The following is a 24642-nucleotide window of genomic DNA, read 5'->3' as shown; positions in this document are numbered from 1 at the left end:
GTGTCAAATGTTATTTGCATACTATTGATAAGGACCTCCATTCGACCAATCACGAGCGAATAATACATATTTAGAATGTTTATAATAGGTCATTTATATTGACTGCGTACTCTTCTACTTGGGTGGTGGTTCAGGTTTAACGAAGCTGTTAGAAATTGAAGGTACAGTTAATTTATGACCTTTTATGATCTTTTTGTGGTTTAAACTTATCTTTTATGTGGCATCAATTGTTTGATGTACAATTTACAATTCATTAGGCTTACTTTCTGCTCCAAATGTCGTAAGTCTTAGAAATTTTCGTGCACGATGTTAAGCTCAAAAGTAAGGACGCGTAAATAATCAAAACTTCGAATCCCTTTTTATTGTTTATCCTTTTTTGGGGTAAAAACCTTGTAAAATCTTACGAAAGATCACCAACATTTTGCATAATTTAATCGACCAGTTCAGACCACCTGTTGGCGAGAAAACATCTCGAAAAACTGAAAGTTGTCTTCAAAAAATTTGAATAACTTTTGACGCAGATTCACAGCGCCATAGCAAAGATTAATGCAGAGTTAAGCCCTTGCAGTATCCGATGATTTATTTGAAAATTTTTACTTAACTAAGCGACGATGCAGTTGAAAATTAAGCATTTGGAGTGTTTTTATTTTGTAATATTCATGGCCCCCTATAAATAAAGCGTTCCGTCGTACGTCTTTTTTGACGTCTCAACGGAAGGTGCTGCCAAAAACATCATTAAAGTGAAAATACTTACCTAGTCTTTTTGTCACGTCTTGAGTCTTTTCGCTTTATTATAATATACTATGACTGTTATTTTAGTTGTAGACAAGCTAAGTGCAAGACCTCTCTGCTAGTATAGCTGGAGGGTATATATAGTCATTATAACAGTACATAAAAGGTTAACCAATATTAAGACGACAATTTTTAAGCTAAAAATTTTTTTACCGGTTTTCCAACACTTCCAAATGAAGCTTAAATTCAAATGAAACCAATTTTGTTATAGAAGATTATTGACACTTGACAGTGTAATTCAACTGAAAAACTTGTGGTCCACTTCAAATGAACGTCTCTAATAGTCAATTACCTGAAGGTCTAACCATTATTGCCAATGTAATTTCATAAGGCAGTACCTTCTCCTCAGTCAATTTAAGATCCGTAATAAGCTTCTGAGTGTTGGCCCAGCTGAGGTTGCCTTGAACCATGACTCTCTTGAGACCTGACTGCTGGGCAGCAGTTGAAATGTTGTCTCAAATTCAAAAATCAGCAAAGAAAATACAAAAAGTACGTTATTCATAATCAGATCATCAATTGTTGCTATTTATATAAATTATATATTATACTATATGGTGTTATAGAGTTGTGAACTAATATAAAAGCAAATATTACATTCCAATTAAATCTAATTTTCATGGCAACAAGCCAGCGTAACCCACTCTTATTGTGTTAATGGATTAGCACCTTTTTTTACTAGTGCATGCATTGCAAGAGCTTAAAGAAGTAATTATATTATATCTAATGAAAGTTTTTACCTATATTGTATAGCTAGCTATATACATATATAGCTTAAACAAAATTAACTGTACTCTATATAAGCTTGTATGAAACTATTAAATTAAGTATATACATTATTATATATTTCTAGATAATTTTTCTACATTTTCCAAAAAGTGTCACATATAAGCTGTAAATAGCGACCATATGTTGGTGTATATTTGTGTACTTTTTTTAAAACAACTTTGTTTTATTATATATATATACACCCTAATTGAAAAAATGTAGTCGGGTTCGAAGAAGGTCATAATCATCGAAGCTAAGACCGAAAAGGATTTTGGGTACGTCTGAGATGTGTATTATATTTGCATATAGACATGTAAAAATGCACTAGTAGAGCAAAGTCGGTCGACCATATATATAGATTAACAACATGCCTAAGCCATGATGCATAAAATGTGCACAGGAAGGGAAAACTGCAATATGCATAAAATTAGCATAATTGTTTGTCTTTCCATGCTGCTCCTTCGGTCTTAGCTTTGATGTCATAACCTTTTTTTGAACCCGACAAGGTTTTTTCAATTAAGTGTATGCCAATGAAGCTCAGGATAGTGCATGCATGTCAAGTATATGCATGTATATATATTAATATCATGAATTATAGCTATATAAGGTGTCATCCACTAACTAGCATGCATTCATGCATGCCGGATGCACACTTTTCTATAATATGAAATATATATGCACACATTGAATTTTTCATTTGATCTACAAATCTTTGTTTCACAGTTTTTTGTATCTCCATGCATTTTTCAGGTCTGCTAGCTAACGTATCAACATGGCTGTCGAAGGAGGAGGGAGAATTATCAAGTTTCTTGTCTTGTTTTTCAACTTTTTGTTCTTTGTGAGTATATATTAAAGTATACTAAAAAATCATGATAACAATTTAAGGCTCATACGGTGACTTGGCACACATACGGTTGGCTGTCCATAAGGTGTATACAGGGTCCATGCTACTCCTTAAACTCCTTGAAAACTCCTTGAATTTAATTCACGTTTTCAAGGGCACTTGAAAAGCTCTTAAATTTTATGATTTTAGCTAAACTCCTTGAAAACTCCTTGAATTTTTGCTTTGATCATTACTTGCATGGTTCTGAAATAGATCTAGTCAGAAAGATTGGAAAATCTTAAAGTCGGCCATGTGCAACCACCGTGTAAAACCTTGGCATAGTTAGCTGAACATACTCCTTGAAATTTCATATTTGGGTCCTTGTATACTCACCTTTGAATAGTCCTTGAATTTTAAGTGGTTACCTCAGCACGAACCTTGTGTATATGTACCCGGGGGTACTCTTGCCCGTTTAGGGTAGGGATGTGCCGCTGAGCCCACTGAACTCTGACCCTGTTCCAGAGTAAAATCTCTGAAATTCATACCCTGTTCTGGTATTCTGAAAATAGATACCCTGTTCCAGAGAGGAGAGAGCGTGATTTCATATACCCTGTCCCAGAGCAAGCGCAATTTCATTTACCCTGTTCCAGAGTAGAATCGCTGAAAACCATACCCATATGACGGCACGTACCCATATAGCAAATATAGGAGAGTATCCCCCCCCCCCCCCCGGTATATGTACCACATGTATACACACACTACTGGCTGAGAACCTGTGAGAATCCCGTGAAAAACCTGTGAAATTTCAAAAATACAGACATTTTTCACAGGATTTTCACAGGTTCTCAGCCAGTAGTGAAAGCTTACAAATTGGCACTCCAGAATAAACTCTTTCTTTGAAATCTTCGGATTTAAAATGGCAGAACGAATTTAATACTCAAGGAAAATATAATGACATGTGATCTAAAACATTTCAAAAGCTTCACACACAAATTTAAAATTATTTTATTAATCTATTGTATATTTTTTTACAGTCTCTATATGTTATATAGAAATTGTCAACCTCATTAATAATTCATGAGGAAAACACATCAACAGAAATCACGACCTGTGAAGAGTGTTGTAAATCTGATACAAAACTGTGTTCATTTGCATAAACTTTAAGTTGGATTTTCTTGGCCAGATTCACTTTAATTTTGAAAATTTTAGTGAAACACAATTAAGGAACTCATAGTACACTCAACAAAATTACTCGACTCTGATTGGTCAAGAGGAGTACAATTATAGCAGTTAATTGTACTCCATAGGAGTACCGAATTAAGTCGCTATGGCAAAACGGCCAAAACAATGTCAAAACATTATTTTCTATCATTTTGTACATAAAAAACATAAATAAAATTTTAAAGCCGTAAGAACTAATCTTTTTTATGCATTTCAGTTGCACGATGGACTGGAAATCGTCTGCCAAATAGACAAAGATGAACGGCGTCGGTTCGCATTTTTTACTGAAATTTTGTTGACTGAACTATAAACAAAAAATCACACGATCTTCTCGTACAATTTGGAATTAATAGACACTCGTAATGTTTTGAAAGTTCTTTAATTGTACTCGCCTAAAGGCTCATGCAATTACATGAACTTTCAAAACATTACTCGTGTCTATTAATTTCCAAATTGTACTCGAGATCGTGCGATTTCCTATACTAATTAACCTAGAGGTTTGACATAAGCAATCTACAGTATTCGTGTCGACTCCGTGTTGTATCAGATATACAAACTCTTAGCTAACGCCTCAAGTTTGTATTTCTGATACAACACGGCCACTCATACTGTATGTATTATGAATTTAAATTTTGAACAAGTTAATAATATTTCATAGGTATTTGGCATAGTGCTTCTTGGAGTTGGTGCATATGCTGAAGCAAAGTATGGCTCCTATTCCGGCATCTCTAGATCTGACTTTACATCTGGTTCACGCCTCGTTATTGCAGTTGGCGTAATCATTGCTGTCATTTCGTTTTTTGGATGTTGTGGGGCTTGGAAAGAGAACAAGTGCTTTCTGATCATTGTAAGTATATTCTAGTGCACCCACCTATTTTATAATTTCAAGAGTTATAATATAATATGGATGAAAAAGCCTCAATTTTTGAAGTTCCAAATAATTGTACGTATTCAAGGATAATATTAATAATATGACAAATTTATGATTACGAAAACCAGATTAGGGAATATTTTAGTCTGGAAGCCACTTGCAGTTGAGAAATTTTGGTTTACAAGTGGTTTGAACAATAGGGTTGAGTAAACGATGTCATTTACTCACAATTTAGATGCTGAATAAAATAGTCAATTTTTTCTGCCACTTTAGACTGTGAAGAAAATATGTTGCTTGGCTACTACTATACTGGGGCCATACAAAATTCAAAAAAAAAAGTTCAACTAAGTTTCAAATCATTTCCAATTTTCATTGATTTTCATCCAAGGGCCCCTCTAAGAAAAGCATAGCTAGGTGGCATAGTGCAGCTAATGTGTCCACCACCTCCTCGCCAACGTCTCCCCAGTTTGCACTTAGCTCTGTGTGTGAGCAGAGTTGTTTGTTAGTTAATTTTTTACCATAACAGGTACCAGGTACGCTCCAGAGTGCCTTTTGCTTTATTGAGAGATCTGCTTTACTCTGTCCCAGGGGTTCTAGAACAGTCAGACATTCAAGATCAAATGTATAAGAAACTGACTTTATGAACTCGATAATTGCTGCGGAAGATTTTGAATTTTAGGACTATTATTATCGTAATGTTTATACTCTATGTATTTTAGGGTTTTTTTTTATATGAATGTTATCTATTTAGTATCAATATTTGAAATTTTTTACAATTATAATCTACACTCTGATCAGTTCTTAACAAATTATGATCTTGTAAATATTTATTTCTTATTTTACTTCAATCACATATTTTAATATTATTATATATTATTATTATTATTATTACATTATTAATATAGTATCTAAGGAACAAAATTGAAATAATTTTTGGAGAAATAACCCCCCACCCCTTCACCTACCTGCCCCCCTCACTGTCTAAAGTATCCACCTGTTAATTATCTTGGTTGTATATTCCTTTTTTCAGTTCTTTGTTTTGTTGCTTGTTCTCCTGATCCTGGAGATTACTGCAGCTGCTCTTGCTTATCAGCATCGTGACGAGGTGAGTATTTAATCTTGACCAACAAGGGAGAGTATTGCATTTTTTGTTGCCATAATAGCAATGGGAAAGGGAATCGAGAGATCTAGAGAAAGGTAGAACTAGTAAACAATTAATGAAGGAAACCCTTCATTGATATAAAAACTGAAATAATTTTACAGCCAACATTCCTCATAACAAGCTCTTTTGTGAGGTTTGCTCCACACCTGGGATAAGGAACATGGTGAATTCTGGTCTAGCTGATACAAACTTCTTCTGTTCACAAGCCCTTATATGATGTTGATCATGCTAGACCTGGGATATATATAGGGAACAAGGTACATTGTGGTCTAGCTTGGGTACAAATATCTTTTGTTCATCATGCCTTATGCAGTGTTATTTACACCAAAGCTAGACCAGTATGCACCACCCTTTTTAACGCTGCTTGTATTTTGGTGGTATTTTTTCCAGATTGCCAACACTCTTGAGAAAGACATCAATGACACCATAGCTAACAAGTATGGCAAGGATGAAAGAACTACAGAACTTGTTGATATGCTGCAAGAAAAGGTAAAATGGACTTTTTCACTCCTGTAAGGTTATAGTTAGTGTAATCATATTCTTTTATCAGGAAAAGTGTTGTGGTGTACTGCTTTATTGTGATAGGATAGGCTGGGTCCCCTCTGGGTGTGTAGTCTTTGGGGGGCTGCATAGTGTAATCACAGGCATCCCAGACCTCCTATATATCCTATATTTCCTATCATTCGTATAGGATCCTATAAAGGGCCTATATTTAAAGAAAACCTCCTATATTTCCTTTTTTTTTTTTTTTTGGTTCTGTTTTTATTATGGCTTTTTAGTTCTGCAAATCATTGCCTGTGCACCCCAATACCTGGTTACGCCACCTGAAAAGCTATCTTAGCTACTATGAAGTGCATATATTTTTGGGAAAACATCCTATATTTTCCTATATTTAGAACTTGCACAGCCTATATTTCCTATCAAATTCGTCTAAAAAGTGGCTGGGATGCCTGTAATCAATCAATCAATAGTTTATTTAAACACGTGTCGTCCAAGAGGTTATAAAGCTCGTTCAAAATACGAACGTGTACATATTCATCCTCTTCTGTAAGGTCATAATATATAACCACATTCTTTTTAAAGAAAAAAGTGCATTGGTGTCATGTTGTAACATGATGGGATAGGCTGGTTCCCCTTTGGGTATTGCTTTTGGGTAGCCTATATAGAATACATTTGTTAGGTTATAATTACCACTTTCTGTTTACAGGAAAAGTGCTGCGGTGTCCTGTCCTACCGTGACTGGGTCCTTAACCCCAAGTACAACATCACCTCTGTACCCGACTCCTGCTGTGTGAAGAAAGAATCTGGTTGTGGAGCAACGTTTTATGATCCCAACAAGCCAAACGATTTGAGTAAAATACACCAGCAGGTACTATCATTATATTGTTAAGCCCCGTCCCCACACCCTTGACCCCCCCTACCCCCTACCTAGACACACATTGGATGAAAACATGAAAATCTGAAAAGAGTCTGGCTATGGAGCAAAGTTTTATGATCCCAAGAATCGAAAGGATTTGAGTAAAATACACAATAAGGTAATGATACAGCTTCAGGAAACGAAAATAACGCTCCCAAACTCGCCAACTTGGAAGGCCACAAGTTAATCAGTTAACAAAATTACTGTCACGTGTCACCCTCATTAATAATCTTCAATCAATCAATCAAAAATGCTGGTGAAATTTAGTGATAAGCGAGTGACAAAAAATTTAACTAGCTAAGTTTTTCGAGTATGACCACAGTCCAGAAATTGAAGGACTGAAAAGTTTAGAACCTGCATCAAGTGACGTTTGTTATTCACTGCGTCCGATCGCTAGTGACTTTGAAATTTTTGCTAAAGAGAACAAAACTTACTAGCAAGGTTTTGCTAGTGGGCTTAAATGTTAATTTCGTGCCTTACAGGTTTTTCATAAAGTTTCAAAATAATATAGTAGACGACTGTAGTAGTTTAAGCCGGAGAACCTTGCCCAGTTACATACTGGAGCATTCTTCGATCTTCGACCCTTAATGAAAATGGTATTGAGTAAAGTACTGTACCCTCTCCCTAGACCCTTGAACTACCACCTAGAAGACACCCCATAGGACAAACGCACGTAAAGGATGGGAATAAGATGAGATTATAGGCAAAAGATGTTCATTCGATTGATTCACTTCAGGTTCAGATTTCGCATGAATTTTTTTGTGTGCTTTCTATTCACTTTGGATTCATGTTTCATGTGAAATGTTCAAGTCTTTTTTGTGGAATGCACCTTTCGGAAAATTGTTTGTGAGGGCTTACATGAAAGTAGATAGAAAAGAAATGCAGAAAAAGTGTGATTTCTTGTGCATGGGTTTTTTTCTGTTAGCCACACATCCCACGTATCCATGATACAGTAATGATGAAAAGGTAAATTATACACCGTGAAAAGATGAAAAAACTTACTGACGTTTCGGACGCTAGTCCTTCGTCGGAGTAAAAGAGAAAGAAGTGATCCATGATACTTTTGAAAAGGTTTCATTGCAGGGGCGTATCCAGGATTTGTAATTCGGGGGGGCTTACATACCATTGTCACTATGACGTCATATGACGTCGATATGACGTCATAGCAATCTATTGTTTTGTGAGGTTTCGCGGGCTTTTTGCTTTTGGTAATGTGCATCGCCACATATAGAACGTCTTGATCAGGAAGCCCAATGGATAATTTCGATTTTATACGATTTTTATTTGAAACAAAACGAAAAGACGGCTCCGAGTAGCGAGAAAACTGATTTTCTTGACTGCTTAAGTTAAGTCTAAACAAATCTTCACACACTGCATCAACGTCCGGTTAGGTTTTTTTGGCTTTGAAAGGGGGAGTCACGGGCACCCTGTGACCCCCCTGAATACGCCCCTGCATTGGTAGAACATGTTGCAAGTGTTAGCCTAAGGAGAACCACGAGAAATAGCAGACTAGACCAATCCCAAGTGCTTTATAACTGCACACTACCTACACACCAAACAAGTATTTTATTCAAATAGTTCCTTGTTGGTTGTTGTTACATTCATGATAATTTGTCTTATCAACCATAGATTTAATACATATGTTCCGAGCTTTCGAAAGCTTTCCGAAAGCTCGGAACATATGTATTAAATCTATGGTTGATAAGACAAATTATCATGAAGTATTTTATTTCTTTTAAATAATAAGAATTAGAATACAAAAGCCATTATTCTAGACACAAACAAAGAAAATTAGAAAGTGTGCAAGTGCGAAGTATGTGTATACCCAGCCTATGGCCACAAAGGATTATTACAATTACTCGTTCTACCCAAGAACATTTTCTGAATGGAACCAACTCCCAAAGAAAGTAACACTAGCAACCTCACTTGTAGCATTTAAAAATGCAGTTGCAGACATTTATTAGCATGTTGGACAATTATTATTTATTACTATTTATTCTATTATCAATATGTTATTATTTAATTATTTTAATAACTATTACGCGTGGTCTAAATTGCTCAGTATTGAGCGAATGACCTAACTGGTAAATGTAAATGTAAATGACATGGTGTTTGCCGTCATAAATCACTTGCCACCAACCAATTAAAAAGAATGTTATTAATAGTTTTTTATAATAAATTTTGTTTCATGTTGTTTTGGTTTCAGGGGTGTTATAATACTCTCAAAGACACGATCATGAAAAACCTGAAATCTGTGGCTGGGGTAGCAGTGGCTATTCTCGTCATTCAGGTTAGTTGCTATGGAAACCCTTGCTGTTACTTTTCTTGAGTAGATCAGAATTGTCAAGGCGCGTTAGCAGAACTTGTATGTGGCTTGGTTGGTTAGTGCACTGCCTGCTAAGCAAGAGGTCCATAGTTTGATCCTCAGTGACCTCGCACACTTGTTTTAAGGAGCAAGTGTGGCTTGGTTGGTTAGTGTGCTGCCTGCTAAGCATGAGGTCCATAGTTTGATCCTCAGTGACCTCACACACTTGTTTTAAGAAGCAAGTGTGGCTTGGTTGGTTAGTGTGCTGCCTGTTAAGCAAGGGCTCTATCAAGTTTTTATTGGCGACGTAAAATTTAATCAGTTGCACAGTATGACCCCAAAATAATAACCTTTTTTCATGAAGAATCGATCGGCATGATACATGATTTTTCTTCCTAAATTAAAACTATTCACTCTTAGTTGCTTTTTACGACTTTTGTTTTTCTTTTCGTTTCCCTTTTTCTCTTCTTTCTTCTTCCTTTTTGAATTTTTCAAATTCTTTCTCTCGTTCTTTTTTCTTCTCTTCTTTTTTCACTTCCTTAGTCCTTCTCGCTTTCTTTTACTCTTTCTGTTATCTTTTCACATCAGCTTCATCTATTTTATCGTGATCTGCTGAATAGAGTGGTTTTCAAAAACCCGTGAAATACCCTTTAGCGTATTACACTTTAATAGACTTTATTGTCCGCATTTTCTTTTGATTTTCTTTTGTGTTTTTGGTGTATTACAATTTATTACACCTTAGTTATTACACTTTGTTTTGCGGGTTTTTGAAAACCAATATGATAGAACCCCTGCACTAATACGAAAATAGAACGTTAGTGATTTAGTGGGATAGGAATTATATTAAAAAACAAAAGAAGATCACTGAAGCTGAACGTTTTCTTTTGTCTTTTAATGTATTCCTTTCTCACTAAATTACGAATGTTCTATTTTCGTACTAGTGCAGGGGTTCTATCAAAGTGGTGTACATTCAATTTATGTATTCCTATTTTCCCCCAGATCCTTGGTATGATCTTTGCGATATGTCTAGTCCGGAGGATCGGAAAGGAAACTGCAGCGTAGACAGCATGGTCTGGCTGAAACCACTTCTCTTGCACTCACCAGTCACTCATCCACATCTAGTTTTCTAGACGTATTATAAACTAATATTCGATCCAATATCCCTTAGCGATGATAATTATTACATAAGCGTGTCAAGGGGGAAAGAGATTCAAACTTTCGTCCCAGTCCCCACGCACCCCTACCCCAGAGTAGCACAAAACCTAGACTTGATATAGCAAGCCCCCTCCCATCCCAATGCCCCCATGGATTTATCCACAAAGAAAAATTTGCGGGTTGAAAAAATATCTGCTTCACGTAAGCAAGGGACTTAACATGTACCTATCCCTCCCTCCCTCCCTCCCTCCCTCCCCCCCAGCCCTCTTAAACTATAAACCTTGCGTTGCTAAAACACTATACAGGTAAAACCTTGCGTTGCTAAATAAAATTGCATTTTATAGACATCAGTTGAGTTTTTCTGTAGTGATAGACGATGCAACACGAACAAACATGAATTAATTTTTTTTCATTAACATTTATTTTGGTTTCTATAATAACAAGGTTTTGTCTTTTTATCTTGATCCTTTTCGCCGAAATTCTATAGAGAGCATAAATATTGAGCGTTAAGACTCCACAAAGACAATTCTTTAAATTTATAAAGGCTGATAGACGATCAGGAGCCAAACAAATCCAGTGAGTTTCAATTGTTTTGAAGCAAACTCATAACGACTTCCAAAAGTAAAGAGTATTATTTTGCCTCATTTAAATTTGAAAAGGTTCGTCGCTCAAGCCGACTGTTTTTCATTGTAAACACAACACTTGCACTATCAATATTCATTATGATGACCTCATACTTTACTTCGACGTTAAAAAGTCTTGTCTGAGAGGTAACCTTGGTCGAAGACGGAAGGATTACGTCGTATCTAGCTCCCTTTATTGAATCTCCGTTGGATTTTTACCCCCAATTTGTTCGCATCATCTAGCGTGATATCTGTTTGGTTTATGGTTGACTGAACTGGAAAGGGAATTTCAAAAAGGTGACGTAGATATAGATAGATATATATATATGCATATCATGAGATATTAAAGCTCTTGGTGCGTATAGCTTAGCTGTCTGTCATTCAGTACATCCGTTATTGAGGACTTCAGAAGGGATATTTTAAGAGACGGATCCGGGTAAGGAACTAAAGTAATGTGTACTTTAAATTGCTAGAAAGAATGCATGGGCTCTGCCTCACTACTTGTAAACTTCCTTCAATCATTATGCGTCGAAGATCACTCAGCCATTCGCATAGTTTACCACATGAATTATTGACATCCTTATTATCAAACGCCTGTTCGCGTCTGTTCAATTCCCTTAGAAAACTTGAGCATCGATTTTAATTAGAGGCAGGTTCATTATTCAAACCATTTTCAAGTATGATTTCTCCCAGGTTTCAGTGTTCAAAATAGCGAGAAAAATTGATAACTGACTTTCGCATTTTCACAACTAATGTAAAATACTATAAATATAAATATATAATATTGTATCATTGAATTTAGCTTTCTGGATAAAACCATGGCAAGTTTTTAATGTCTATTTATTTCCTTTCAAAGTTTTAAGAAACTTGCGGTCTTTCGACAATGTCTTTTATTATATATTTATTAATTTTCATTTTGTCCAAAGCTAATCAAAAATAAGGGATGTATACTAATACATACATACAATCACTAGAATACAGAATTGCTCTTGAAAAGTGCGGAAATATTGTGAAGCACTCTTGAAATGATATGTTGATCTTCTTAAGTACTATTGAATTTGTATATTTTAAAAATCCATAGTGAAAATGTTTGGGCGATAAAACCAGAAAATAGCTTCAAATTTGCATTTTGAAACTGCACTCTTATCATGAAAAAACCCCTCGGGGTAATGGACTAAGATTTTTCATATTTCATTACGACGCACTTGACGAAAGCTTTCGAAACTTCCTTTTTGAGCGCGATGATGGATCATTTATTGTTGTTCGGACTATCAACACCATCATTTTAAAAAATCTTATTAAATCTGGGTGCAAAACCCTTCATCTTATTCCATAGAAATGTTTAGGAGTCAATCTTAGTGAACGCAACATGAGTTTGGAGTCTCGCATTTTTAATTTCATAAAATACAATTAACACACAGTTGTACTTCTTTTTTCAATCTGAGTACTATATATAAAATGTTAGATGGAATAAAGCCTAAAAAAATGCTGGCTTCGCCATTTATTATTATTATATTTTTGGATAACAATTTAGATGGATCAAAATATTAATTATGAAGATGGAATTATTTAATTGTAGTTCTAGAAGTATGCCAACTCGATAAAATGCATAGTTTCTAAACGTGAATCAGTTGACGTGAACGTATAGCGAAGCGAAACCAAAAAAGCCAAACTAAGTAGAACTTGGCAGGTGACGGGCTATGAAACTAGTTCCCTTTTTCATTCGTGTTGTTTGATAATTTGTTAGATGTTTATTAACTTTTTTTTTATTGCTAATAGCAGAATAAAAGGACTGATCGACTAATTTCAAGCTTCAACGACGAGCAAATCACGAATCTAGTTCTTTCTATAAAGAGCGAAGCGAACACTTTTCGCTAACAATCTTTCGCTTTTTAAGAAGTTATACATACAATATGCATGGCCGTGTTCAATATGAAATATAAACTCTGTCGTATTGGCCGGGATAAAAGGTTTTACATCGCATGTAGTTATTTCGTGTTTCACTATACTTTGCTTGCTAGCAGAGTCTCCATGGTTGACGATTCTTGAAAGAGCCTGGGAGACTCCTCTCCTATCTTCTCCTTGCCAAGAATCGCCAAAGAACGAGTGAGATTCTGTTAGCAGGGAGATTTTCAAAACTAAAGTGAATCTGACCAAGAAAGTAAAAGTTAAATCTTATAAAAATAAACATGATTTTTTATCAGAATTCTAAAACTCTTAATGGCCGCCAATTATTTCTATTGTGTTTTCCTCATCAAATTCTCAATAGTTTAATTTTCTTAATCCACTTTTTTGTTTCAGTAAAAGACTCTTAAGTTCCAAATGATATACTACTGACAAATTAAAGGTCTCAATAGCCTGTTATTCGTTGTACGTATTGATAGACAAAAGAATATTATGTTCCGCTAGAGATGCTAAAGAACAAAAAGGTCTCAGCGTACCATAACATACTTGAATAACATTTCTAATATATTAGGACAACCGGTTGCCGTTGGCAATGAAGTCGTTTCCGTTGTCGCTGGAAATTTTCTGAACATGTTGCAAATTTTCAGTAGATAAGAATCGAAGTGTACTTGGATGGTTGAATGTGGAAGGAAGTGTTTATATAATTTACGTGTCTAGTTGACGTGTTCGTGTACCGTTAACCAAATATTTCTCGTTAGCTTCTCTTGTTATGTACACCAACATGGCTGCCATGCCTCTATTCTTGGTTAGTATGTGACATCATCACCGTCATGTTGGTGTACCGTTAACCAAAGATTTCTCGTTATCTTCTCTTGTTATGTACACCAACATGGCTGCCATGCCTCTATTCTTGGTTAGCATGTGACATCATCACCACCATGTTGGTGTACCGTTCACCAAAGATTTCTCGTTAGCTTCTCTTGTTATGTACACCAACATGGCTGCCATGCCTCTATTCATTGTAAGCATGTGACATCATCACCGCCATGTTGGTGTACCGTTAACCAAAGATTTCTCGTTAGCTTCTCTTGTTATGTACACCAACATGGCTGCCATGCCTCTATTCTTGGTTAGCATGTGACATCATCACTGCCATGTTGGTGTACCGTTAACTAGAGATTTCTCGATAGCTTCTCTTGTTATGTACACCAACATGCCGGCTGCCATGCCTCTATTCTTGGTTAGCATGTTTTAAAGAATCATCTAAGCTAAAGACTAAAGATTATTTTGTGTTGTTTTAACAGGCATAAAAACTCAAAATGTCGCTGGAAGGCTCATCAAGAGCTCTCAAATACCTGGTCGTTTTCTTCAACTTTCTTTTCTTCGTGAGTATGATATTGAAAAGTTATTTTATATTTCTTTATTTGAAAAAAAACAAAAAACAACAACAACAACTTTAAAGCCAACTAAGATATCTAGAAAAAGAAACGAACTGTTGAATTTTATGTCGTAGAGATATTATGCAAGCATACACACGAAAATATATACTATGTAACGTTGCACATCACCACGCTATAAACCGTTTACTCAAGGTTGCGTGCGCATCCAACTTGACGGGCTACATAACTTGGAAAACGCAAATTCAGTAAAATTGAAAAGCCAGTTTTATATTTAAAGAGGAGAATAATCGGTCTTATGAATTCTTATAGAAAAATCTTATGGAAATGTTTGATATTTTTCAATATAAAGCTCCTGTTCTGGTATCGTGGCCCGTCAAGTTTTTCTTCAATTTTGATGGGCGCGCAACCTTGAGGAAAAGGTCCATTATATAGACCCTTGTTGCATCGTTTGTTTCCCTCGTTCGGTAGCAGGCTAGTAACGCGCAACGAGGTTTACAGTTTGAACACCCGAGCAACGTCTCTGTCTGGTAATGACGTCTTCTCAGCAATCTAATTTTTTTTCCTAATGATTGGCCGAAAAGACCTCTTAAGCTTGGGAGTAATTATGGTTCGACTCAGACACGATAACGTGTCAATCATGACCGTTGCAGTAGTTTCCTAATTGAATACCACTGCACCAAATGTCGGTGTCTTTTTATATAACACACGCCTAAAAAGCAATATAATTTGCTGATCAAAATATGCAAATCACCAAGACTTCAAATTATTTGAAAATGCAAACCCGCCGCATACCATAAATTGAAGATGTCGGCCATATCAGTAAGAAAGTCTATTGAACTGTGTGTCGATTTGCTACGACCTCGTTCTCAGGGTCCTCTCGGCCAACTCCAATTCAATATGGCGGTCGTCAAGGAGAAGACCGTCTCCTCCCCGGTGACCGCCATGATTTGAAGTCAGCCGAGAGGACCCTGGGGACTATGTTGATCTGCTAACCTTAAACTTGGTTTCCTTTCTCCAACAGGCAATAGGCATTATACTTATAGGAGTCGGTTCATGGGCAGAGGTCAGATATGGTGACTTTGTCGATATAACCAGCCTCAACTATGTGACCGCTTCACGGATAATCATCGCTGTTGGCGTCATCGTGGCAGTCGTATCGTTCCTTGGCTGTTGTGGGGCCTGGAAAGAGAGTAAGAACGTGCTGTATGTGGTGAGTTTTCAGGGATAGAATGGGATAGAGTATAGAATAAAACAAAGTAAAATTGTCTTTGAATCGTGGGTGATTTTAAATTTAAACATAACGACTACACCGACAAAGACTACCCAGATAAATTTTCATGCAATTAAATTAGCCAATCACGATTAAGCATTTAAACTCATTTTTCCCTTTAAAAGGCATATATTTTACGAGTGTGTATGATCAGGAGTGACAAGAATCAGTTTAAACTCCAAAATTCGACACCGTATTAAGCTTCAAAAACGTGATTTTTAAATTTGATTTAAAATTCTGTAGTCACACTGTAAGTATTCTTACTCATAATACTACCATTGATAATCGATTCATGTGATCGACGGATCTGAATCTTTATAAATAACCACCAATTAGATTTATGTAATATTCTTATTCCTTAGTTCTTCGCTATTCTTTTGATCCTGTTGATCTTGGAGATCGCAGGGGCTGTTCTGGGCTACGTTTATTCGGATAAGGTATAAGTCTATTATCACAATAATTCCCATGCACTCGCGAAATCTTACAGTTTGCCACCACAGGGGAAAGAAATAGGGTTTTGGTGTACGTCAATCAAAGCGTTTCCATGACATTGTCGGAAGACACAAAGCTTTCAAGGGCACGTGCCTATGGAATATTACCTAGTTGCTATGACGATTCCACGTGTGCTATTAGCCATATCAATGTTAAAGGGAGGGGGGGGGTGTTAGCATTGCAGTGCAATGAGGGACTGTTTTGGGGGACATATTTTCAAGATGGCGTCTATTTCGTTTCGTCCTTAAAATGCACAACGCACAATGCACTGCAATGAAACAGACCTCCTCGGCTCGGGCGTAATGTTTTCCCATTTCAGACCACCTGTCATTCCATAGAGTATCATTTCTTTGTTTAACTGATTGCGCATGAGAAGACACATGAATATGATACAACTCAAGCAAAGAATCTTATTCTCAAGACCATGTGTCATTACCTAGAGTATCATTTCTTTATTTAACGGTTGTGCATGAAAAAACACATGAATATGAATACAACTCAAACAAAGAATCTTACTCTCAAGGGAATGACAAAGTGCCTTAATTTAAACGGGAAAACCTTACGTCCAAGCTGAGGAGTGTCTATTTTTCTCTCCCAAGATAAAGCTTCAACTGTTTCTGGACCCGTTCAGTCTGCGTGACTCGAAATATGTCGAAATTTGTTTTCCTTTTTTCGTAGGTCAAGGAACAACTCAATAAAGATCTCAATAACGCTCTGCTTAATGATTATGGGAGTCAGGAAGGAACAACAAAAGCCATAGATGCTTTACAGGAAAAGGTATGTACAAATCCAAGTATACTAGATTCACATATTTAAATCCACTAAAATACGATTAATCTAGGAGAAGCCTTAAAGAGGAATGCTTAGTATAGCCAACCAAGATGGCGGCTATGACGTAACACGCACCCCCAAGAATTAACAGAGAAGATCTATAGACTTCATTCGTGATGTGACAATGTTTTCCCCATTCAGCGTGACAAACTTCCAGCGGATTCATGTTTACATTCGAGAGTATTCCAAAGGATACGAAAGGAATAACGATGATATCCCGACGAGTTTCAAAACAATAGCTCTTCATTCCCCTAGAGGTTTGTCATGTTCAATTGGGAAAACATCAGGAATAGGGTCGGTGTCCACTGGTAGAACGAAGCTTGGGATTGGACAAAATAACAAAAAACAAAGAAAGTATGGATTATGGTGGACAATGTGTATTGTTCTACATATGAGCTGCGTTCTTTGTTTCATCTCACCATTCATTGTTTGTTCATCCACTCCCAGGCTTCTAAGGTCTATTATCAACGAAGCTTGTTACTGGGTTGCCTGTGGAAGGCCAGTCTAAAAATGTGTTGCGTTTCTCCGTATTTTCCTGCGTCAGAAAATGCCAAAATTGTGCAATAGTACCCAGGGGTCTTCACGGCACTACCCAAGAGTCCTTTGCGGACATATGATACAGAGATCCCGTGTGAAGTCTGATTTATCAAAGTGATTGATTGGGGGTGGGGCTGTGAATCACTCGTCGGAATTTAATGTCTACGCCTTGCTACGCATATTCTTTTTTCGTCGTTGCTGAAATTCAAGGCCCAGTGCAGGATTAGGGATTACTCGTGTGTATAAACTGAACAAGAAAGTTCAAGATGCCGTGAAAAGATCTTTTAATTGTCTACTCAAATGTTTAATCTTAGCTTCTCAAAGCAATATCCTATACAGAAAGGGTTTAAGATTAATAGCTCTAACTTAAACTAGGAAAAATAAGGCTTCAAATCTTCCCGTGGGTGAAAAAATGTTTTATTAATAAAGTCGGCGACCTTCAATTCCCCGTTGTAGATCGTCTTCACCTTTGTTTTAAGTCATTTTTACTTGCCAGAATTTTTACTTGAAATTTATTTTTGCAGTTTCATTTATTTCCTTCGGGGACTTTCCTCTGCTAGATTTCGATTTGACCCATTTGGGCTTTACAGGAATAGGTTGCTCAAAAATAGAAAAGTTTCTATATTAGTAAATTCTATTGCTTCAAAAATCAAAAAAGAAAAAAGACAAAAAGAGGCAAAAGCGTGAGTAGGTATGATGTTTAGTTCACCCATCCAAGTGCTAACCCTCCCCAGACGAGCTTGACTAAGTATCTTGAACGACAACGATTTATCCACTGGACCACGGTTCCAGGTGAATCAGCATAACAATGGCCGTGAAAACAATGGACCAAATAGACTAGACTTTTTAACATATTTTCAACCGATTCCGTGCGTGGCAGAGATGCAAGGGATTAGCCGATATGGTCTGGGGGCCGGCTGGTCTCTCCCCTGATGCTTCGGCTAGAACATTTTCTTGCGTAATTCGTACACCCAAGGGCAGAAGGATTTAATCGCCGTCATGTCCGAAGTCCATACGACGCCTCAGCTCTGCGGATGTCTCGGGGGTATGGCACAGTGGAGTCGTATTTTTTGGATTCCACATAAGATTTTTCTTTTCTTAATTTTATTTTTTATTATATTAAATCTTCAGCAATAAGGCAATCGTTTAGTTAAAAAAAGATTCCTTCCTAGTTGGTTGCTTATAGGCCTGTATAAGTTCGATCAGATGGCATATAAGCAATATCGATCCGCGAAAAGATCTATGCTTCCTATCTTTTCCTGGCAAAGTTTGCTGACAAGAATATCTACTGCACTTGGATCTCTATATCATATGTCCCGCAAAGGACTAGTGGGGTGGGGTGGGGTGGGGTGCGGGGGGGGGGGGGGGGGTGCCGTGAAGACTTGTGAGTACCACTAAGCAATTTCTGCATTTTCTGTCAAGAAAAATAAACAGCCACCTCAGTAAATGATATGTTAATGAAGGATGGTAAAAAAAAAAAAAAAAAAAAAAAAAAAGAGAGAGAAAGAAAAGAAATTGGTGATTCTGACATTGGGATATTTGATCTTGTTGCGTCATGGCGCAAGAGAAATTCACAAGTAGTGTGATATGCATAACGCAAAACTGTTTATTTTATTGCCTAAAGAAGGGCAGCTGAACCTGCAATTATTTTAATGTAATGTAGAGAACTCCTTAAGGAAGAAGATCGTCTTAGACGAGTTAAACGAAATCATTCTTTTCCGTGAAACATTTCATTATCTTTTGGCTAACATTGCAAACTTTTTAAGCTGTACTAGGCCTCTGTGTGTGACACAGGCAACCCAGTGAACGCCTATAGGGCGTCTTGTTTGAATGAAACTGAAGCTGATCCTTCTCGCTTCTGATTGGTTCCAGTTCATACCTGTCTATGATTGGTCATTTACGTAAAAACATGTAAATAACGCATGTTTTATGTGTTTGCAGGAGAAGTGTTGCGGTGTTGCGAACTACACCAACTGGTTTCGCTCGAAGTACAGTGAAGGCAACCATACCAAGCTACCTGACAGTTGTTGTAAGACCAAAAAACCAAACTGCGCAAATCCCATGAAGAGCGTTGAAGATGTCTATCCAAAGGTACTTATTCTAAGGGTGTAACCACTTGACTAAAATCCCTTGAGATATATAAATAACGATGAAACAGTCTCCATGTTGGTTGATCTAACCATAATTAATAGAGGGGAATGGTTAGGAAGGCTGGCAAACTTCAAAGGACCAGCCTATTGTTTTGCATTTGATGTTGACCTTGCACACAATATATCAAAACAAATATGGTGGATGACACTGAAGAATTCGTATTTGGAGACGAGTTGGAAGTAATATTTGATATTTTAGAAAAATACCAGGAGAGCGGACGGGAATTTTTAGAAACTGTAGATAAGGAAAGCGCAAACATTCAATGATTCCGTTATTTTTTCAGAAACCGCTCGCAAATTTTTTTGCTCAAGTTCTACATTGTCTCCTACTATTAACTATGATCTAACAAGAGAAGTTAACGAGGAATTCTTTGTTATCGTCGACCAACATGGCGGCTATGACGTAACATGCACCATAGGTGGAATACACCTATTCAAAAAACGTTGTTACTCGGAGTTCTGAAATCTGAGACTGAGTAGCAAATTCAGTAATATATTCACAGCCGAAGAAAGTAGTTTCCTTTTCTTCCTTTTTATATAATGAAAGAAACAATTTCCCTTTGACGAAATGAATGCTATATGTTCTCATAATGCACGCACACGATGGCTATAGGTAATGCGTTGTTTATTCTCTTTATTTGATAGGGTTGCTATGAAAAACTGATGGAAAGTATTTATGATAAGCTATACCTGATTGGCTCCGTCTGTATCGCTATCATAATAGCCCAGGTACGTTATTGTATACATGCATACATGTGCTTTCTGTCAACACTATACCTGTACCTATCCTCCTTGCGCCTAAATGGCACATAGGCCACACTATACACCGAACGGCGAAATATGGCTAACAATATTGTAATAACTATTGTGAATGATGCTATAGGGAATGACACGTGATCATGATATGAAGTGGAAAAATATGATGCCTATATATAAAGTAGATTTGTTCCATTTAGCGCCAATATTGAAGAATCCTAGTCAACTACAATACATAACGCGCCGGAATCAAAACAGTTAGACATTTTCTGTGCCATGCAAAATGGCGGTTTCGTAGGTGAAGTTTGAAAATCCAGTTCCATCGGTCTTGTTATTCCTGCTAGACGTTTTAAGATAAAATAAAATAATGATACTTAGTCATTTTAAGCTTTCCATGAGATTTGTTAAATTTTGGCAACGAATCTAAGGTAAATTTCTAAATGTCTAATAGTTGGACGACCGAAAAGTCCTGTCTCAAAGAGAATCTCTCTAAAACCTTCCTCCCAGTTAAGCTGTGGAAAGGAAGGAAGGAAACTTTGGGAAATTGAAAACCTTGAAGCATAGCGAATTTGCAGAAATTTTGCTCCACCAGTGCATGGAAGAGCTTTGAAAACGATGTAGGCGAACGATGTAAACAGTAATATAGGGGTGCAATGCATTCTAGTTGACTAGGATTCTTTAACGCGCGGACTCGCACCTTTCCAATTCCAGAGATGCTCATTACATCACTGTCCTAATGCTAAATTTGGAAGGTTTTTCTTGTGAAAAATTTAACTCATGATTATGTTTTCTCGTAATTGTATTGTAGATTCTTGGGATGATCTTCGCTGCTGTTCTGATTCGAGGGATAACGAGGGATAAAGCAAATTTTGCTTAGAACATACTATCGTAGATACACTACAACTCTTATAACCATCTGGTTCACCTATAGTAGCTAGCTTACCTTCCGATCATACACCTAGGCTGTCCTAGACAAAGCAAAGCACCCAGTTTATATAGAACAATCAGTAGCATATCCAGGGGGATCGTGGGTTCCTTAGGTTCCTTTGTGAGTTTCGTGTAGCCCATATTGTGTTCTTTAGAGCAGTTTTCGTATGACTGTGAAAACCTCACGCCACGAACACAGTCCTGACAAGGCAAGGGATACACCAATCAAACTGCTCGAAAATTTACTCTTCATCCAATCAAATACCCGGAACACGGCATAAAACCGACGCAGACACGGTCACGCCAAGGTCTCAGAACTGCCATTGCGAACATTGCGAACATTGCGAACATTGCGAACATTGCGAACATTGCGAACATTGCGAACATTGCGAACATTGCGAACATTGCGCGAGAATTTACTCTCCATCCAATCAAATACCCGGAACACGGCATAAAACCGATGCAGACACGGTAACGCCAAGGTCTCAGAACTGCCATTGCGAACATTGCGAACATTGCGCGAGAATTTACTCTCCATCCAATCAAATACCAGGAACACGGCATAAAACCTGCGCAGATACGGTAACACCAATGTCACGGCACTGTCTGACCAATCACATTGCGCGAGAAAAATATCAGCCAATCAAAACTCTAGAAACCATCACGGTCACGGCAAGGCACGCATACGGCACAGAGCTTTTCACATTCATACGAAAACTGCTCTACGCTCAAAAACATTGAAATTGGAACCCCTCTTTGTGAAGCCGATCGCGCCAAAATTCCCTGTGTAGCGGCCATTTTGGAACCCCGCCCCCTTTAAAATCTTGGATCCACTGGCAATCAAGCAATCATTCGCATAACTGTCTAAGTCCAGTGAATGAAATATAAGTGTATAATCGATCCTATGGAGGCAGAAGCCTATAATGGTTTATGCATGCAGAACGATTTCTATCGAAGCTTCTATGACAAAAGGACAAAAATATTGAAGCTTAAATAGACATTTTAAATAAAATATATCCCCACACGTAATCAATTGGGAACAAATTTCGTGTGAACGCGAATGGCTATATGTACGGTGCCGTGTCGTGACAATTAGGCAGATTCGAGATTCCCGTTTTTCCTTCCCGCAAACGGCAAACGTGACCACGTTTTCATCGTTTCTCTACATTTCACTTTTAAAACTGTTTTAAAACTGTTAAAACCTTTTGCAAACCTTCTCGACAAAGAAAAGTATTCTTTTGTTTATCTACTACTTGGAGATGTTTGCGATTCCTATTCAATATTGTAAAGAACTTTTTAATTGTCAACTGACGTTTCACGTTTGCCGTAAACGGGAATCTTAAACTCTCTAGTGAGCGTGAGCGTGAACGTGAACGTGCCGTGTCGTGTCGTGTCGTGACCTTGAGAGTGCCGTTTTATGACAGTGACCGTGACAGTGAGTGTGCCCTGTCGTGACAGTGACCGTGACCGTGAGAGTGCCGTTCTGTGACCGTGACCGTAACAACTGCTAATGACCGTTTTTAAAGTCTTGGATCTTGTAATTTATAGAAAGCTTTATCTTATATTACAGTAATTCGATATTTCGGGCAAAATGGTCAGAAATACAAAGTAGACCAAAGTAAAATTTACACAATTCACTGGAAGCAGGAAAATTTGATTTTTTTAATTCTGTAAAGTTAATTGAAGCCACTCTGTCTTTTGTTAGTAAGACATGAGAGGAGAGAAGACAAAATAAATATAGTAAGCGGTCGCAGAGGTACTTAACTAAAGGCGCGAAAGAAAAAAACAAGCTAATATCTTGCACTTAATACTTGCTTGAATTTCTCCTTGACTCGTACTGTTTGGCACGCTAAAAATGAATGATAATACATATTTGATAGATATCCGATACTTCGGGTCTTTCTTGGTGTTGCAAGATAAGTTGTATTCTGTTCTGGGTGGCCGTTCTTTGTATTGCAGTTGTTTAGTTCCGAACTCGTAACGCAAGCGCAAACGCAAACGCAAGAAAACTACGTGTGAACTACAGTAACGCAAACGCAAACGCAAACGCAAACGCAAACGCAAACGCAAACGCAAACGCAAACGCAAACGCAAACGCAAACGCAAACGCAAACGCAAACGCAAACGCAAACGCAAACGCAAGGAATGGAAAATTTTCCATTTTCTTGTGCTTGCGTTTGCGTTTGCGTTTTTAACGTGTGAACCGGAGAAAACGCAGACGCAAGCACAAACGCAAGACGTGGTTCACACGAGCAACGCAAACGCAAACGCAAGGAAAATACGTGTGAACTATAAACAATCACTACTGCGCATGCGTATCTTAATTTACTTGCATTTGCGTTGTAGGTGTGAACATTGCTTGCGTTTGCGTTTGCGTTGCTCGTGTGAACCAGGCTTTACTACTTATTGGTACATGAAATGGCCCCGGGAGGGGGGGGGGGGGGGGGGATACTCCCCTATATTTGCTATACGGGCAATTAAATGTCCTCTATACTCCAAACTTAGAGAAGAATTTTTGATGCAAAATAACATAAGTAACTCCTTTACGGAGGACCAATTGTTCCTGAAGTTGATAGATCCTCCCCATATTTTACATTCAGCTGCAGCAAAATACGTTTACAATTGTTTTGCTCTGCGTAGTGAAAAAAAGCAACAACAACAAAACAAATAAAAATCAATACTTTTATAATATTGCATAAAGATGATTAGGATTATCGAAATAATCATATGAACATTTATATATACAGAATATATATGTACGTATGACGTGTATGTGTGGAATAGTTGAATATAGATATTATGCACATACATAAACATACGTATATATTCGTAACTTATTTGGATCTAAGTTGATGTGCAATTATGTACAAAACGCCAAATAAAATATGTCTGTATGTCTGTCTGTCTATGTGCCGCCCTATAGGGTATGATTTTAGTTCGGCTTTTGGGTCTGGGGTAGGGTATCATTTTTTGACATTTTGTATGGGATAGGGTATCATTTTAGTCTGGGATGGGGTTAACGATTTGGTCATTTTTGTCTGGCGAATAGGCTACGCTTTCTGCCGGCAAAAGCAATAAAAACGTTAGTAAATATTGATTGCAATCGATTGAATAACCGTATTTTCCCTCTATTAGTCTGGGATAGGGTGTACAATTCTTAGTTTTAGTCTGGGGTAGGGTATGTAAAATCAAAATTTTAGGTCTGGGATAGGGTCAGTGTTTTGAGGTCCTGGCGGCACG

The 24642-nt window shown here is 37.3% G+C and overlaps 2 protein-coding genes across 3 annotated transcripts; both read left to right on the top strand.

The window, feature by feature from the left end:
* The first annotated feature begins 75 nt into the window (after nt 1–75).
* On the top strand, nt 76–10858 carry LOC116307442 (CD63 antigen). The gene is made up of 8 exons (XM_031717698.2): nt 76–161; nt 2308–2395; nt 4260–4448; nt 5503–5577; nt 6025–6123; nt 6842–7003; nt 9258–9341; nt 10356–10858. The coding sequence occupies exons 2-8, from the start codon at nt 2330–2332 to the stop codon at nt 10416–10418; spliced, it is 738 nt and encodes a 245-aa protein (XP_031573558.2). The 5' UTR covers nt 76–161; nt 2308–2329; the 3' UTR covers nt 10419–10858.
* A 396-nt stretch (nt 10859–11254) lies between these two features.
* On the top strand, nt 11255–23210 carry LOC116307443 (tetraspanin-9). Of its 2 annotated transcripts, none has more exons than XM_031717700.2 (8): nt 11255–11431; nt 14344–14424; nt 15461–15649; nt 16072–16146; nt 16880–16978; nt 19511–19660; nt 20365–20448; nt 21284–23210. In XM_031717700.2, the coding sequence occupies exons 2-8, from the start codon at nt 14359–14361 to the stop codon at nt 21350–21352; spliced, it is 732 nt and encodes a 243-aa protein (XP_031573560.1). In that variant the 5' UTR covers nt 11255–11431; nt 14344–14358; the 3' UTR covers nt 21353–23210. The 2 variants fall into 2 exon arrangements, with proteins under 2 accessions (XP_031573560.1, XP_031573559.1); XM_031717699.2 differs by lacking the exon at nt 11255–11431 and adding an exon at nt 11454–11570.
* Nucleotides 23211–24642: the final 1432 nt, after the last annotated feature.

Source organism: Actinia tenebrosa, unplaced genomic scaffold, assembly GCF_029948245.1.
Source record: "Actinia tenebrosa isolate PJP-AT-01 unplaced genomic scaffold, QUT_ActTen_1.0 PGA_scaffold10__47_contigs__length_13832649, whole genome shotgun sequence".
Classification (NCBI taxonomy): Eukaryota; Metazoa; Cnidaria; class Anthozoa; order Actiniaria; family Actiniidae; genus Actinia; species Actinia tenebrosa.
This window is presented reverse-complemented; position numbering and strand designations above follow the sequence as displayed.